A 19,388-nucleotide genomic window follows, 5' to 3' on the forward strand; every position below is an offset into this window, starting at 1 on the left:
AGTTGTCTCTGAATGAGTTTTATACTTATACAGGCTCATCGGAGACCTTGAAAACAGAAATTGTTACAGTTTGCAGGCACACTCCCGTCACTGTCATAACTTGAATACAATGTCACTTTTTGAGTATTTTTTTGCTGTTTAAGAGAGGAAGAAAAAAAGAACAACTGCAAATGCATAAAAGATATTTGTTACAATGAGGTCTTTGACTGAAATGATTATCATGTGACATCAGCATAGTCATCTTCATTATTATGATCTCCTGAAAGTCACCTCAGTGCACCCAGAACAGTGCGAGGAACAATCAAACAGGGTAATGTTTGAAAACTGATAAAATCTTTGGTATATTAATATTTTCTAAGAGCCATGTGCTAAAAAATGCTAAGAGAGCAGTCTCACGGCATCACCAAATGTAGCTAAAAAATATTTTTGCTCGATTAGCTGAGACAATGGCAGGAGTCAAAATATTTTTAAATATACTATTTTACAACTTTCCCTTTAATCTTACTTAGGATTTTGAAACATGCTTGTAAATGAACTGAATTTATACAGCATTTTTCAAGTTATACCAACCACTCAGTGTATTTTGTAGTAGTGCAACATACACCCAGTCTCACTCACACCAATTAACAACTGGGGGTTAAGGGCCTTGCCCATGGTCATGTCAGGAAATTGGAATTGAACCCACAGTTTTCAGCTGCCAGACAACTGCTCTACCCACTGGGCCACATTCTATGGAGAGAAAATGAACTCAAAATATGCGTGTTTAAATGTACCTCCCTATATTAAGCTTTTTACAGAACACAAATAATTCAATATTTTTTTTTATGTCAATATTAAACGCAACTTGAAGGTTGATTTGACTGATTAACTCACAAGATGATTCTGTTATTAGTAAACTGAATCATGCAATAAGTTGTTACTATAACTGGTTTTGTGGAGTAATTAGTTCACTAATGTGACTAATTGTTAGCCATTTGAATTCCTGACATTATATTTGTTTTTTTCCTTTCATTAATCTAATTAGCTTTTATATATTCTGCACTTTAGAAAGAAATATTGACCACATAGTAAGGTAATTTGTACTGAAGAGGAACTGTACAGGGAAGAAGTATTGAGAAAATTGAGAAAAGTTATGTGCAAAGGTATGGAATTCCAACCAGCTGAAAGAGAGCATTTCTGTTAATATGTGCAAATCAATATCAGATGGTTTAACATTAGCTGATGGGCAAAAGCGGTTGCTCATTACCAAAATATTGGTGGTGTGATAGGTAAAAACAAAATGACCTGATCAAAAAAGTTTAATCTTTTACAAAACATACTAATGGCAACAACTACAGCTGCATTTCTAAACTTCTCACTTTCCAGTAAGCCACAATCTGGAAGTGGTAAGAACATAATTTCACCATAAACCATCTTAAACCCAGTCCCCTCGTACGGTTTCTGACAGAGAAATCGAAAGAATAATCAAGAGAGTTGTCCTAAAAGCCAATGAGTACTAGCTTAAGACCTGGAAATTGAAGGCACATGCACAGGGAAAGAATAAGTTATGCAATCAACCACAATGGCCTCTAAACCCATTTACCGCACAATGCTCTTTGACTGAAGAAAAAGCATGTTTATGCTTGTTTAACTTTTCCTGCTGAAGATTTGGACAAGCCAGTGAAAAGTATGAGAACATGGTCAGACCAGCCCAAGCTGAACTGTCAGAATGTCATTACACACACCAGGTTTGGAGACAGAATGGTTGTTCCTATGACCCCAGAAGCATCCACAGTGATGTTTGAAGGTGAACAAATTATGGTGTGGGCTATCTTGCATCCATAAGCTGTAGGCAAATTTCATATAATTGAAGGTCCCATTTGAAAAATTTAAAGGGAAAATTTTTTGATGTGTTCAAACACTGTTTTACCTACTGCATATAGGTATTAAGCCTAACAAAATATTCACTCATGATTGTGGCTTATTGGATTTAAAGTTATTTTCATTCATCCAAGAAGTACAAAATAAAAACAATGTGAAATAGTTATCTTTTATTGTTTATATGGTTTTTATTTACATTTTGATAAGACATGCCGAGTGGAAAATGATCTTTAACTTTCTTGTTAATGAGGGGGGGGGGGAATCATTGTACATACATACATACATACATACATACATACATACATACATACATACATACATACATACACAGAAATTAAAGACAAAAAAACAAGACATAATGGCTTACATTTATTTACTGCAGATTATTTCCCCACAGTCATAAAGGTAACAGCTTTAATTTGGGATCTAATAGCTGCTGTGCACTTTCTTCGTATGTGCATCTAATGTGTCAGATTGACTGTAAAAATTCATGGGTTTGTGTATATTTGGATGTTTGGATGTTTGGATGTGCAGAAATGGAAGCGGAAGATGTATGAGTTAAAAGCGAGTATGTCACAAAGGAGAACAAATCCCAGCAAAGCCCCAAAAGCAGAGCAGCAGCTAAAATGAGTCCTAAACTGTGTTTTTATTTTTTTATTTTTAATTCAAACCTAAGTTATTGTTAAGCTCATTATGTGATACCAATGGAAATTTACAAAATGAAATAAAGCTAAAGGAAAACAACAGACTTTAGACCTTGATGAAAAACCTGTATCAGGATACTGATACAATCAGGGTCATGTTTGTTTTTATTCCTCAGCAGAATCTTTCCACTCTTCTTGCATTATTTCACATTATCTCTCAAACTATTTTTGTATTGAAACTTTTTGTCATTGTTTCTTAACATTTCTGGGAAAGAGGCTGTGAAAAGGTACTGTAAAAATAAGAAACTTATCAAAAAGAATAAAACTTTCTGTTCATCAAGACCACAACAACTGAGGATTACAGTAAATGCTTTTCCTGTACACAATAGCTTAACAACATTCAAATTAGAAGGCCTTTCCTGTCCTATAAATATTGCTCAGAAGTATTAAAGTATTCTTCAGAGGGTAATTGCGGTGTCAACAGTTTTTATTTTTTACGTTCTCTGAAGTTGCTAAAATGCTTGAAAGTGGCTGTTTTGGTCAGTTGAACACAACTTTTGAAGTGCTGTAAGAGAATTTGCCTCAGCAGATCTAGACTTTTACTGTTCATTTTATGTACATTTACATTGACACTAAAGTCAACTTCAGATTATGGATGAAAAAACATCATGAACACAAGTGGATTAGACCATCGCACATACACGTGGATATGCTGGTAACCATGCTAAGGCTGTTGTTATCTTCACCTCTCCTTCCTGTGTTTTGGAATAGATGCATGAAGAAAAAGCAGAACTTAATTCAAAAATGTTCTAGCTGTCTTGACAAGGTGCAAAAAGGTTGCTTAATATAAATGTCTTCTAATGATACCAAAAATAGCCATTACTTGCTGTCGCCAAGGTTTATCAGCTAGTATTTGAGAAAAATAAATGGTTCAGCCAGTATTTGAGAAAAATAAATGGTTCAGCCAGTATTTGAGAAAAATAAATGGTTCAGCCAGTATTTGAGAAAAATAAATGGTTAGGGGGGGGAAAAAATCTAACATAGGATATATCAACTGCAGAGCTTACACTGAAGGTCCAAACTCTAAATGCAGAAAATAAACAGTAAAGGCCCAGTTAGTTAAATTTTAGGAAATTCAGAGGTTTGGTGAAAATTTAAACCGTTCCCTCTTCAAAATTGCAAAGAGATAATTTCTATTATAGCGTCTTGACACACAAAAACTACTGCACATTTAAATAGATTAAATGGATTTTTGAAATCTGCGACAGACTGGCGACCTGGCCAGGGTGTACCCTGCCTCTCGCCCATTAAATGCTGTACATAGGCACCAGCACCCCTCGCAACCCCACAGGGGACAAGCGTGACGGAAAATGGATGGGTGGATGGATGGATGGTTTTTTAAATGATCCCGATAGAGCTGGGTAGGTATTGTTTGTTAATAATGTATAAACAAAAAATAATCATCCATCCAGCGTTCACTGGGCGAGAGGCGGGGTACACCCTGGACAGGTCGCCAGTCTGTCGCAGGGCAACACAGAGACAAACAGGACAAACAACCACTTACACCTAAGGACAATTTGGAGAAGCCAATTAACCTAACAGTCATGTTTTTGGTCTGTGGGAGGAAGCCGGAGTACCTGGAGAGAACCCATGCATGCACAGGGAGAACATGCAAACTCCATGCAGAAAGACCCAGGGGTGTACTTGAACCCAGGACCTTCTTTCTGCAAGGCAACAGCGCTACCCACTGCGCCCAAAAAATAATCATTACAAGGAAAAAGAAAGCACTATAATTGAGATTTTATCATCTGGTTACCCAACAGAAATGTATGCATTTGTGAGAAGCCCACATTTATTTTTTATCCTCTTTACAAGAACAATGTTAAAGATATCCAATAACTACTGATAGGTGTACAAATCAACATTTTCTGTTTTTTCCTTCTGCAGTTTGAATCAAAGATATTAGGAAATGTAAAATGTCAATTGGACTTTGGATGCTAGACTAAATGCATAAACAAGGTGAAAAGCAGAAACTGATCTCTAAATTTTCATTCTAATTAATGCCTTTTACAACACTAAACTTAACACTCTATGCAAATAATTAAAAAAAGCGGGAGAGGAAAATTAGGCTCTCACTCAACACAATCATAATAGAAATTCCTTTTTATGTTGGTTAATGTCAGCAAGAGACAGCAGAGAGATTGAAGTTGGCAGAACTCTGTGCTTGACACTTAAAAACCCAAAATTAAAACGTTAAACATTCAGTCAACTACAATCTATGTAGAAAATCATGTTGTGAGGCAATTGTTATATTTGTGAGATTTGTAACTTTCTATTATTGAACCAATGTCAAGAAATGGCAGATAGGTTCACCTGTTAACCAGCAATACTAACACTGCCGGATAAAGTTCCCTTTCACTACATTTAGGAGTTTCCATTCATTTCATTTGTTATAAACCCATGCAATGAACCCATTCTTAACAGCATACAGGCACTTTGGTTAGTAACAGCTGTGAGACAAGGCTTTTTTCTAAAGTGTGTAGTCAACATTTCCATAAACGTTGTCAACACATTCCACTTGTTGGTCCGTCGGATTTCCTAATGTCTAAAAAGACACGAGAAACATTAGGTTTGAGTTTACTGTGAGGAAACTACAAATATGTCTTATAGCATTCTAAGAATTTCAAAGACAAATATTAGAATTAAAATATACCTGACAATTCATGTAAACAGGTTCATCAATGACTTTTGGATCAGGAAGCTCTTTGTTTGATGTTTTACGGCATGGTTCACTAGAAAAAGAAGGAAATGTAGAGAGTTTGGATTTCAGTTAGATAATTGTGAAGAAAATTGTGTCTTTGTAGTCACTAGGGTATCTAAGCAAATAGTAATAACAAATGGTAAAAAAAAAAAAACATTCATAAAGAATATGTTACTTCATGATACAGTGCTGTGACTATTAGCCCCCCCTACCCCACACCCCCAAAGCTTTATTCTGTTTTATGCCTTTTTTCACACTTCCTTCCTTTATAAAGGAAACCAACCTAGCCCATTGTCAAAAAGGCGATCCCTCTACAGCCGAACATGGTGATCTGGGGTTGCTTTGCTGTCTCAGAAGTGGGATGAATTCCCATACATGATGGAAATTCTGCTCTGAGGAAAAAACTGGCGAGGGAGAATAACTGGTTGATGGATTTAAGATTAAATGCATTTGATTTATACAGCAGTATAATAATCCAAAATACTTAAGTAAATCCACCTCTGCATGGCTCCCAGTTATTGGAAACCTTGTTAGCAGATATTTCTGCCAGAAGTTGTCAACCTTGCCATTTCTCCTTGCCACTCACAGAAAAGCTGAGTTCATTCAAAACTATGCTTAAGTCTGCTCGGTTTGACCCTGGTTTTGAGCAGGGCTGGAGAAATCTGGACTGGTCCTGAAAAAAAGCTGATCCTGAAACACTAAGAAGGGGCAGAACTGAGTGGTGGCCAGCCAAACCGAGCTGGTGGAACTGAGGCTTTTTTACCACTGATCGCTTCAAAGAACTGCCCTAAAAAAAATACAAACAAACCCTTTATCAAATTATATAATGTAAAAACTACTTTTTGGGTCTACTTAAGGCAATCTTTGGCTGACATTAACAAAGGAAAACAGAAACAGTGACAAAAAACTGGAGGCAAATACTTCTTCACAGAACTGTAGAATTTATATAGAAAAAGCAGAACCTTTTTGGTGGGTTTGATGATGTATGTTTGAAGTTAGCATAATATCCAGATTCCTCCCCTTTGAACGCGTATGACCTAGAATATTAAAGATAATTAAATACCCATTGTTTGTAAATCATGCAGGGAATCAAGATTAGATTAGATGATGAGACAGATACTTATCCCGTGAGGGATGTTACTTTTTGTCACAATTTCATGCATGACTTAGTGCAAATGTCACAAATATTTTAAATATTTAACTAGATACAATCAGGGTGAACATGATTTAGTATAATTAGATGTTAAACAAAAATGATAAGAGCAGTAATCAAAAGAAAAATTGAAAAACCTGGTTGATTGCTATTTATCATTATTTTATCATTGTGCCAGACGACTACTCAACTCATGAAGCCACAGTCGCCCCATGCTCCGATCCAATCCCCCCCCCCCCCTTCCCCGATCCCAGACCAGACCAACAACAGGCCCATCCACCCAGAGATGGATGGGCCTGTGGACCCAATGTCCACCCGCAGCCAAGACACCAGACCAGGTGGCCCACTCCTCCTCCAGGCCCCGGACTCCAGGACACCCGCCCATGGACAACACACCCCAGGAACCCAGAGCCCTGGACCCACCCCAGACCCACCCAGCGGCTGCACAGCTACCCGGCCAGTAACCCATGTCTGCCGGCGCAGACCCCCCCGCCCCCCTTCCCACAAGAGCATCACAAGCGACCGCCAGAGGCCACCCTGAGGCCCCCCAAGGCCACATACCCCATCAGATACCCCAGAGCCCCAAGACCCAGGCATCCCCCTAATCAGCCACCACACCCCATAGCCTCCCACTCCCACTAAGTGAGGGAGCCGACAAAATCCTCTTTCCATTTCATAATAGGAAGATATATTGAATCATCTAATGTAAATAGTGTCCTGTATAATTTGAATTTCATTTTTGATAAACACCATTTACTTGTATGAACTGAAGAGAGCATGTTTACATGTAACACCAGTGGCAAAAGGTTTAGGTTTTTTGAAGTTGATGCTTACCTCTTGTGTACTTTGTAAGCGACTGTCCCAGCAACAATGACAATAAGTCCAAGAAGTGGCAAAAATGTAGCCAGATAAAGTTTGATTTTTCCATCCTCATAAGAAACAGACACAGAACTTTCTGTGAAAAGTAATAATTTTCATTAAATAACTAAATTAAATATTTCAACATGTTCAGTATATGTTTTTAAGAAACATAATGGATAACTAAAGTAAGTACTTAACTTACCTGTTGCACTCTCAAATGTGGAATCTGTGTTATTTAAGGGACCTGTAAAGATAAATGTTTTTCCAAGCAGTAGGAGACATATTAACCTGTGTGACTAAACTAGAACTACTCAAATGATTAAAAAAAAATACCAAAATATGAAAACCTTAAAATGTTTGAACTGGCTTAAGATGGCTGGTCAAGTAAAAAATATACTAACCTGATTTCTGATCAACCATGTTGAATCTGACCTTATGCTTTACGAAACTGTAGCTGTCGTTAAATCCAGTAACCCGCAGGTAGATTAATGGTTCACTTTTCTGAATATCAGAGATCTGTAGAGAGCAATTTCCATTGCTTGTGTCTCCAATGAGTTGTGTCCTATTCCTGAAGCGTGGATCTATACAAGAGGCATTAGGGTGAAAAGCGAACGCTTTTTTGTCGTTGTCATTCTTGGCGCATTCACTCGTCCCTTCTGTTTTCCAGTAAACCGTACAAGGTTTTTTGCATTGTATCTCAGGAGCAGAAAATTTGCATAGTATGGTGATACTTGTGCCCTTTGTTGCATGTATGGTCCGATTTAAAACAATAGCCCATTCCTCATCTGTGTTGGAGGCAAAAACAAAGACAATGGCATTAATCATTTTTACCCCAACACACACAAAAAGCATTATTATCTGATATATATATATATATATATATATATATATATATATATATATATATATATATATATATATATATATACGTATGTGTGTGTGTGTGTGCGTCAAAAACCTTTTGCTTTGACTTTAGTTTGGGTTAGCAGTATCAACATTAGACGGAGATATATCAGCATTGGAAACTGCATCTGATAAAAAAAAAATACATAACTTGGTTAAAACAGAGAAATTTGTTAAATTCGATCTGTTACAGCATAATCTCATAAAGGGGGTCATTAAAGCAGTATTTTACAACATAAATTAAGTACTCACTGTGAAAAAGACCCACAGGATGTTGGGCTGGTTGGTTGTTCTTTGAGTTTAAGCACTGATGTGAAACCCCTGGCTGGGTTTCCTGTTACATAGTTGAGAAATAAGTGAAAAAAGGAAGGTAGTTAGGACTACAAAAAAAAAAAAAAAAAAAAAAAAAAAAAAGATCACTCTGCAGCCAAACCAGGAAGCTATAGGAATGATTTTACACACATATTGTGACAAAAATACCTGTTGCTTTAGAGTTTTGTTTGCTTTTAGCTATGTTATTATTATTAATATGGCTGAGTTTACAAAATAAGGAAACAGTGCAGTAACTTCTGATACAGTTAGCTGTAATATAGCAGAGAAGCATAGAACAGAAGTTTTACAGGAACATCTCAATAAATGATATTATTGAAATGTTAATCTATTTCAGCAATTCAGCTAAAAAAGTGAAAAATATATGTATAGATTACATACACAGTGTTAATTGATTAATGTAAAAGTTTTACTTTAGATAATTGTAGCTTACAGTGAAGGGAAACCCAAAATTATTTTTTTCCCCCTAAGACCAAGACAAAAACTACCTTGCCCCAAAATCTAATATAAACTACATCCATATGCTGTTGTGGACATATGCTGTCCCTGTAGCTGTGTGTGTGTGTGTGTGTGTGTGTGTGTGTGTGTGTGTGTGTGTGTGTGTGTGTGTGTGTGTGTGTGTGTGTGTGTGTGTGTGTGTGTGTGTGTTTCCTCACCTTATCTGATTTCAGGGTGGACGGCAGGTGTTCCCTTGCAGCTGGAGCTCATTAAGGCTCATCAGGAAGAGTATATGTAGGACTGGATTCCCTGGGACAGACACCTAATAGTTCGCACTCTGCCAGTAGTAATCAGACCAGCTTCTTACTGAATCTTAAGATAGCTCTTACCTTCCTTGTGTTCCCTGCGCAGAAGTCATCATGTTGCGGTTATGCATCAGCTCCACTCCTCCATGATCCTGTAGCTCTAATCTTTCGTTCCTCACCTAGCGGGCTTTGAGGCTTTCCTCTGTGTCTGTGGAATCCATCCTCACCTCCTGGTGGACTTATCTCTCCCTACTCTCCTCTCTCCATCACCTCGGCATGCAAATCAGAAGAAGGACTAAGGTTACTTCTGTCATAATCTTGGCACCAGTGCTGGTCTGATTCTTCACCCTACACACCTGTGCAGCTCCGCCCTATTCTCATCACCACTCATCCGATCCACCTGCTCCTACCACTATATAACCAGCATCCAGACCAGACGCTAGTGCCAGATTATCTCGTGCCGATTTTGTAAAACAAATCCAGCGTTCCATCCTGTTTGCCTGCCTGCCTGTATCCTGACCTGTTCTGTCCTTCGTTACTGAGCCTGCCCAATCCCTGTCTGACTTAAACTGCCTGCCTGAAAGCCCGACCTGTTCTGCCTCTGAAACTCCGAACCAGCCTGACCCCTGCCTGACTTGGCCTACCCGTCTTCTGTTTACTGCCTGGATTTGTGCCCTGACCAAGCTTTGATTTGCCCCTTGGACTCTCACCGGACCTCTGCTCTCTTGGCCCTGTCCCAGATCATCTTTTGGAACACAAACCTGGAAAAGCTCTTTAAGTCCTCCTGCCGGCTCATTGTTCTCCGGGACCCGAACTCTGAAAGTTAGTGATCTCACCCCTAAAGCACGTTGGGCACATTGAGAAACCCAGATCACTAACCTGTTGTCTCTGCCTCCAGGAGTTCCAGTCTCACGAGGTTCAATAAACTGCATTCAAGTGCCACTGATCTGTCTCGGTTGATTTCTGGGTCCTCCATCTCTGATCATTACTACTTTAGATCTCTAATCACAAACTTACCCTGCCGGTCTCAGATACACACCACCTCCTTCGGAATGGCTCCTCCACGCTAACCAGTAAGCTCCACAGTGCGGAACCACAATACAGTTCTCCGTTTCAAATCCTATCAAAGATTAATTCACCTCTCCTCATCAGAATCCTCAAGTATCCTGAATTTGGCCAATACGAAATTCTCTCTCTGTCACAAACAAATATTTTCAATAAACCATTACAAACTCTTGCCTGTGTCTGTGATTGTGCTTGATCCAGGGTCTCATAACAAACATGACTTGACATCACACTGTAATGAATCTAAATGAAATACAAGTTTCTCTTTTTGAACTGAATTATTGAAAGAAATGAACCTTCGATACATTTGTAATCCATTTAGGTACACTTTCACTCAGCAGAAATCATATGGGCAAACAAATATGAAGCAATATCAAAGGATTAGAAATAAGAAATGTCCAGTTGTCTTTTCAGACTGAAAAGCTCAATTCAGTGCTAAACATTGGGCTGCTTGCTTGTGTTCGCTAAACTAGCTGTATTTTAATTTTTTTGTGTTAAAAAGCTGCAGGGCGGTGTATTTGGAGGTAACGCTGATACAAAATGCATTGAGTTGGTATTTATTTTTGCTATCACTGAATAAATTAGTTACTAACACGTGTACATCAAATACTAACCCTTTCAGTGAGTGTTCGGAGTTAGATATGGGTTAGACCTGTTAGGAAGTGTGAAAACATGCAAATTTAAGGACAAGGGTGTTTAAAGTTCTGTAAAAAGCTTGCTACTGCTGCACAGTAGTTTTGTAAAAAGCTTGCTACTGCTGCACAGTTTAACTCTATGCAGCCCATGCAAGCGTTTCTCTGGTGTTTGCATATTTTCTTGGTTTACCCCCTCCATAGGAAACAGGGAGTCTGAAATGACCTTTGTAAGGATTTAATTTGTGCATGGTTGTTTATCACATGTGTATCTTTCTCTGCTCTCTAACAAACTAATGATAATTAGAAAGATGATTTGTGTATTTACTGTTACTAAAATACCCAGATAAATAGTACAACAAAACATAAAAAAACACTTATAAATGTTATTTTATGAAACACTGCTGTGTTGCTGTGAAAAACTTGTCATGCTTTTGTAATATTCTAGGTTCTGTTTTGGTTTGTTTACTCTCCTGCCTTAGGTTCTCTGGCTGCTTTGAGTTTTGTCTTGTCTAGGTTCCTGTTTTGCTTGTTTACAGTTAGTTTATCCTGTTTTGGTCATCCGTGTTAGTCTTGGCTTTATCTTCTGTTTTAGTTTTATACTTCGGGATTGTTTTGTTTCGTATAAGGTCTGTAGTTTGTTTCTGTCCACTTGTCCTCTCAGCTTTTTAGGTTTGGTTTCTGATCTGTTCTTGTTTTGAGCCTCAGCACTGATGTCTGGTCTAATTACTTACTCTGCACACCTGCCTAACTCCACCCCTGCTGCAATCACCTCTCACCAGTTTCACCTGCCTCCACCTCCATATATACTGTTGAGACCAGACATCAGTGCCAGGTCGTTGGGTGAGTCAATCCTGATCTGATGTTTGTTTTTATTTTTCCCTTCCAGAGAGCCTGAGTTATTTTGTCATGTTACCAGTCAGTTTCTGTTCCTATGAAGTTCTGGATGTTTTTTATTAGTCTTTTTGATTATTCAGTCCTTTTTGCATTGCTCTGCTTTTTGTTAAATAAATCCCTTTTTAAGAACCTCTGCTGGTCTGGCTGAATTCTGGGACCGCTGCCGTGATTCATTACAGCTTTAGGTTTCTGTTTGTTTTATTTTGGACAGTTTCTAGACTTTTACTGCCAGCTTGTCACCTTTCAACACTATTCAATCTACTCAGTCTGCCTCCAGCCTCCACTCTGTTCTGGATCATATCCACCTGTTGCCAAAGTTAGTTTTCCCTCTGGTCATCTGTTCACCTGCATACTTATACCCGCCTCTGCTAATTCCTCCCTGCCAGAACATCTCACTTCTCCCCGCACTTCTCTCATCCTCGTTTTTCTGTCCAGTGTGATGGGTCCTTCGCTACTGGACACTTTTGGTCAACCTGCTGGACTCCTCAGTTAAGTCGCCTGTGTCTGCGTGCTGCAGTTCTGCCTGTTTTTTTCCCCGTGAGCTCCAGCCACTCTGGTTGGGCTCTTCTGATAAGGTCACTGTGTCTGCATGCTGCAGTTCTGCCTACTTTCCTGTGAGTCCCAGGCATTTGCTCTGCCTGTTCGGGTTTAGCCCAACCCACATCACTCAGTCTCTTCCTGCCTGCATTATCTGGTCTCCTGCTCATACTTGCCTGCCTACACCTACCATGCAGCTACTATAACACATTGTCACACTAAGACACAAAGTGCTTTCAATTGTAGCTCTATAAAAGTTTATTGGCAGCCATTGTTGGCCCTTATTCACCAGGTGGGAAGGTTTCACAGTCCAGGAGAGGTCAAAGGGAATGTAAATGCCCAGGAACCTTATGGTGTCCACACGCTCCTCCACCTCCCCATGTATGGAGAGAGGAGGGTATTCAGTCTTTCTGGGTCTCCTATAGACCACTATGAACTCATCTTGTTGGTGTTCGGAATGAGGTTATTCCTGGACCACCACCGTATCAGATTGTGGACCTGTTTGTAGACCTGTCCATCATTGTTGGATCTACAAACTTCACAACCATAGCAGAACACTCGTGTGTTAAGAGGATGAAGAGAGCAGGACTAAGATAGTAATATCATCTTTATTGTGATTGAAATATACATTGAAATATACATTACAATGAAATTTGTTCTCTGCTTTTAACCCATCACCCTTGGGGAGCAGTGGGCTGCCATGTGCGGCGCCCAGGAAGTGTTCTGGGGTTAAGGGTCTTGCTCAGGGACCCAGAGTGCAGGCGCTGGGGATTGAACCGGGTACTTGCATCCTTCTCTGAGTGCAAGTGCGCTACTCTAACCACTAGGCCAACACTCCCCATACACCGAGACGCAGCTTGGTAGGCAATTTGGGGTTAAGTGCCTTGCCCAGGGGCACATCAACATGTGGCAAGTGGAAGCTGGAATCGAACCCACAACCTTCTGAGGTTGTGGGTGCGATTCTTCTGGTAACTGAACCAGGGTGGTTCAATTAAGGTTGTACAGCAGACAGGTTGTACCGCTTCTGCAGTAGCGGCTGCTGCCTTATACACTTATGGGATGTTGTAGTAGACCTGACCTAATATACTGGGGTCTCTGGTTGGAAACTTTGTAGAGTTGTGGAATTTAGGGAGCACAGCTTTTATTTCAACATGATAAAAGCCTCCAGTTACAACCACAACTGCCTCTGGATTAGTGTTCCTTTGACTGCTGATAAAAAACTTTAGTTCTTTCAGGGCTAATTTAGCATTAGCTTTTGGCTGTATGTAGGCTGCAATAATATTCACAGAGATGAGTTCTCTAACTAGTTTAAATGGTTTTCACTTAACTGCCAGATATTCCAGATCAGGGGAGCAGAAGGTTTTGATTGGTTTTACTGCTGTGTCCCAAAAGTTATGAATATACATTGCCAGACCTCCACCATTGCTGTTCCCCACAGCTGTGGCCCTGACGGCTCGAAACAAAGAGCGGCCTGAAAGCTCCCCCGCAGCGTCGGGAATGGTATTGTTGTGCCAGTTCAGACGTGACAGAAACTGCATCAATTCGGGACGTAACGGACTGCGTTACCCATGATGCAATGTGGTCAAAATGGCCACCAACTCCCATCACGCAACACGGCAAAATGGCCGCCGATCAAGATAAGGTTGCTATGGTGATGGCTATAAAAGCCGATCACACACGAAAATCTTCCTTCTTCCCTGGCTGTTAGCCAACCCGAGAAGACACAGCTGATTCCGTTGGGGTGATTCCCCGCCACGTGTTCGATTGCTCGCTGGACCGAGATTTTTCGACGCAACGGTTATTCCCTGCTTTATAACAGGAGGTCAACTTAAATAAGTACTTTTAAATTCCCTCTGATCAAAAGACTGAGAGACGCCGCATCTCCCAGTGATCGAAGAGGACCCCGCTTTGTCTGGCCAACAAAGCGACTGTTGAACCCGGAGGAAGAAACGAAGGAGCTTCTTCCCCGTCCCGCTGCAGCCTGTGGACAACTGCGCTCGTCGAGGCGCGTCCAGAAAGCCACACTCGGAGCGTTCCGGACCAGCCCCGAGGCAACTCAAAGTAACGGGGTTTTCCCCTTTTATTTCTGTTTCACCAACAGGGTGTTTAGAAGTGCCTGGGCAGGCGGTAGAACTTTGTAGGTGTTGGTTAATGCTTTTATTCCACGACGAAGTTGGAATTATTTTGCTGAACATTTTCTTTGTATGTGCATGCATTTTACAATTGATTTGCTGTGTTGATTTGTGATCCATCAAGAACCCCGCCGTGGGTTACTGCTTCATTCCCTTCCATCTTCTTCCCTGCTTCCCCCCTCTCTCTCTTTTCGCTTCTTATCAGTTTAATTTCTTTGTCCGAGCTCAAGTCGCGGGCTTTGCTTTAAACTCCCAGTTAGCTGGCCCCCTCTCGAAGCGAGGCATTATCCTATCAGCGTAAGCGTGGTTACGTCATTAGGACCTCCCCTCATACGTCATCGTAGCAGCCATCTTGGGAGGGTGACGTATATCTGAACTGTAGGTAGCTTAGCTGAACTAGCTTTGTGTAAGACATCAAAGCGTCCAGTGAGATTCCCGAAGCTGTTCTGTCTATCAATGCTGATACGTGAAATGCCGATGTTTCGAGGGCGGTGTTAAACAACTTTGAGTTAAGTTAAGATCTGCTAACCGCTCATTTTAATCCATTGTTTATTTTGTTTTGTTCTTTATTTCCACATATATATTTTGCATGTTTTAGTTTAGTAATGAGTAAGAATTCCAAAGTTGTTTGAATCAGAGAATTACTGTAACAGGGAATTGCTTTTGGTTCAATAAAACCACGACTGCGGAATAGACATTGTTTTGTGTTCAGTCCAATTCACAGTTACATGGTTATTCAGAAATCAGAGCTAACCTCCTTTGGAGTTAACATCTGATATTAATACAGAGACAATATCATTGGATGGCGATAAGGAATAAGGATTTAAACTCTAATTGCAGTTACATTGGGGTTCTCACAGCCTGCTGGATAAACCTGGTCGGTTAACAGTCCGACCTGATCATTTATTCCAGCATAAATGAGTTCATAACAGCAAATTAACTAATACATTAGTGGTATAAATACTTATAAGCTTATAGCTAACATCACCACCATTTGAACTATATTTGTTATAGCGGAATTTTGAGTTGAATGATTTATTATTTAAATTATAATACCAAATTATAATTAATAATAATAATAAGCATATTCAACCAGCTTATGGCATAACAGTATTATCCAGCCTGATCGCTGTGAAAATCGCTACAGAGTGGTTCATCTTACGTGTGGCATTCCTCATTTGGATCTTGTCCAGTTTGTTGTCTATTTATCTAACATTGCACAGAAGGAGACTGGGCAGAGCTGGTCTGTGTGGATTGGCCATTAACCTTTAACTTGGTGCATGGTACCCATCAGCTGATGAATCTAGTCTTTCTGTAGGTCCACCTTCATCTAGGCTTTAACAGCAGGGGAATCACAACCTCTGTTGTCTGTTGTCTGTTTGGTCAGAAATAGTCTGGTTTCAGCGGTCAGTAGGATCAGTAAACTCTGGGGTTTAGCCCCAGTTCTAGCAGCTCAGCTCTCCCTTACTGGATTTGAGTTTGGAATGGTGATAACACAAACAATCTGACTTCCCTCTGACTGGTACCTGTATAGTGCTTTAACTAGTCCGATGACCCCAAAGTGCTTTACATTACAGTCAGTCATTCACCATGGTGGTGAGCTATGTTAGTGGTCACAGTTGCCCGGACTGACAGAGGCGAGGTTCCACCGGGCCTCCTTACCACCGCCAGCAGGCAATTCAGGTGAAGTGTCTTGCCCAAGGGCACAACAACTGAGATGGTTGGAGCGGGGGACCGAACAAGCAACCAACTGCAGGACTAACTCCCTAACTCCTGCGCCACTGTCGCACCAACTGGCTACAAGCATATTTGGATAACTGGTCAAATGCGTCCCAACACCCCTTCTCTCCTCCATTCACACCTCTCTTCTCAGCAAAACACTCTGTTACAAATCCATTATTATGGTTTTATTGCAAGTTGAAGCGTTTGCATTGCCGGATGTTGGACAGGTGAGGCCAAGCTGACCAAAGGCTTTACCCTGGTAGTGCAATTAAACACAGTGGGACCAAAATAAATAGCCACATAGACTACAGCACAACGGGGAACTTGCTGCAGCAGCACTGCCATGACACGGGAATGATATGCAGCTGTCAGCCAGCTCTTCACTGCGGTGACAGTGGCAGACAACTTGCTCTCTCAGACATATCAGCTCCCCTTTGTAAAGTTAGTTTGAGGTTGAATATGGGATGTCCGCGCTCTGTGGTGACTGCCCCGTTCAAGCTGATGCAGGGTGCTGATCTAGGACTGCCATCTACTCACTTCTCTGCCTTCCTTCTTTCAAGTGGAGCAGTCGGACATGCTAGTGCCACTAATGGCCGATGCATCAGCTGGGGGGAGGAAGGGAGGGGGAAGGCTGTTTCCTTGATGGCGTGCTCTGAATAGAGAATATGGATTGCGTAAAACGATAACCCACGCAGAAAGATAAAGTATTCACTTTGGTATTCACTTTTGACATTGACATGGCCACATTGGTGCACATCAAATTATATTATACCCCTACAACCTCTAAAAAAATGAAATTTGTTATCATGTCCCCTTTAACTAGCTGCAGGACAGTTTTTATGAAGGCAATGCTTATATGAAATGCATTGAGTTGGCATTTAATTTTTCACCTTCAGTGAAAATGTTTTATTACTAACGTGTGTTCAGCAACCACCAACCCTCACAGTGAGTCTTGTGACGTAAATGGGTTAGATCTGAGAGGAGTAAGTGTGAAAACTTGCAATCTCAAGGAAATGGGTGTTTGAAGTAACTTGACCTTTGTGGTTCTATAAAAAGCTTACTACTGCTGTACAGTTTACATGGGGGTTCTGAAATGCACCTTTGTAATGATTACGTTTGTGCATAGTGTGGGGTAATTTAGAAGACTTAAGGAACAGGTTTCACCCAAATGAACAGATATGCTGTCCAGTTTAACCTATTTGATTATGAATATTACTAATAATTATAGTTGGATATTAAAATTAATAATATGTTACTCTAGTCAAAAGTAAGCCACAATGAAAAATATTTCCAAATGTTTGTGATTAAGGGTTACCAGCCTTTAATGATTATAGATATCGATTGGGTTTGTTAATCAACAATTATTACCATTAATTACCATGAAAATGGACGTCTAGTCAGTTATGAGACTTAATTAGACTTGCCACCAGTACACATTATTAACTTTAAACTATTATTGCATTAGGAATCACTGATCATTAACCACAAAGGAAAAATGTCTCTGTAGATTTGTGTTGTTAACTCAAAAGAGATGATTCTTAAACTCTTAATGGAAAAGTGTGTGACTAATTTGGCTTTAAATTAGCAAAAATCAAGTATTGCTTTTATAAAAGCATATTCTGGCAAAGTCTAATAACCTCACATGAAACTGAAAATGTTCTCATAACATGTTCTGACAGTGGAGGAGAAATATAAAACAAGCAAAGATGACAGTAAATCATTATATTTGCTGTTTTCTGTTGAATTGGAGGACCATCCATACTCTTTGCACAGCAAGAGGGACGAGAAAGTAACCAAGAAAAGAAATTGTAACAACAGGTAAAAAAACAAGAGTCTATATTGCCGTAGCTATTATTAGCAAGTGGAGTGGCGATAATTATGAGGGAGCGCGGACTCAGAACTGGCATCCAGGCTAGTTAGCTTCTTATCTATGGATTCCAGAACGTCGCTGCAGCTCCTCTCTGGTGATATAAGGGAAGCAGCATGGGTTGAACTCGAACGAGAACTTTTCGACGATGGTGTGTTCCCTCTGGTACTTTTCGGCTTCCCCATTACAATACTGTCAAAACACTCAAGGCAGGTCAAAGTCTCGTCATCCAGTGTGTTTTATTGTGAAGTGTGACATAATTGTTAATGTTTAAACCTTACTTAATTTAATTTTTAATTATTGGCTTGTTCTTACCTGGGTGGATCGGATTGATATTATGTGTATACCGCCATTTTTATTTACGCCCAGCTCTCGCGAGATCTCAACCACTCATCTCTCTCCAGTCCTAGTGATATTTATTCGATCGAGGCATTTTCATACATGAGCTTTGGATCTCTGCGGTTTCTCCAGAGCTTTGCTTCTCTGATTGGTGTAGAACAAAAGTGAGAAATTATATTTGCTGGATTGTCATGTATTGGTAGATTTCAAGATGAGCCATATACTTCTATTTTTTTCTATGATTGAATGAACTGAATACCTGTGATGTTCTAAGCTTTCATAATAAAGTCTTAAATTTCTTTAAAGTTCCTCACAACTTTCTCCCTGACCTATCTGTTGTGTTCTGTGGTCTTTATGGTAGTGTTTTGTTGTTATTGTGGGGGGGGGGGTTTAGGGGGGAGGGTGCATATATTGCCTAACAGTATATACACCCACCCCCCACACCCTCCCGTGAGGCCTTCACAGCACAACACTGTTTATGCTATGATTAAAGCTATAGTTGGTAGACCTGTTTAGAAACACTTTTTGTTATATTGAGTGAAATGGTCCTTCCATCCTGACAGTATCATTACGTTGTATTCAGAAAAGGATGAAAAAAAAAAATTCATGCTACAGGGCCTGCAGAACTGATTGTGAAGATTTATTTGACCCTGGCAACAAATAGTGGCTGAAATGTGATTGGTTAAATGCTTAAATATGAAAATACACGTCTGGAAGCAGCGCAACCAGGGGACCAGCAATGAAAGGAAGTGGACAGACCATTTGGAATTATTTAATACGTATTCATGGACAAAATATAATTAACATCAGTCTGTGATTCAGATATTTTTAGGCCAGCAGAGAAGGCCTTGCAGACCCTGACGGCCCACCACTGCTTTTGTCTTTGGTGTGTGAGGAAAGGAGTGACAGCTTCATTGAGATGGTCTTGTGGTCAGACACACC

The 19,388-nt window shown here is 40.1% G+C and overlaps 1 protein-coding gene across 1 annotated transcript; it reads right to left on the reverse strand.

Moving 5' to 3' along the window:
• Positions 1–4,217: 4,217 nt before the first annotated feature.
• Positions 4,218–9,254, reverse strand: LOC110367344. The gene is made up of 9 exons (XM_036128176.1): positions 9,169–9,254; positions 8,435–8,516; positions 8,238–8,310; positions 7,681–8,064; positions 7,482–7,523; positions 7,253–7,373; positions 6,228–6,302; positions 5,218–5,296; positions 4,218–5,109 (listed from the first exon to the last, which is right to left on the reverse strand). The coding sequence occupies exons 3-9, from the start codon at positions 8,308–8,310 to the stop codon at positions 5,035–5,037; spliced, it is 849 nt and encodes a 282-aa protein (XP_035984069.1). The 5' UTR covers positions 8,435–8,516; positions 9,169–9,254; the 3' UTR covers positions 4,218–5,034.
• Positions 9,255–19,388: the final 10,134 nt, after the last annotated feature.

The sequence above is a fragment of the Fundulus heteroclitus genome, chromosome 3 (assembly GCF_011125445.2).
Source record: "Fundulus heteroclitus isolate FHET01 chromosome 3, MU-UCD_Fhet_4.1, whole genome shotgun sequence".
Lineage (NCBI taxonomy): Eukaryota > Metazoa > Chordata > Actinopteri > Cyprinodontiformes > Fundulidae > Fundulus > Fundulus heteroclitus.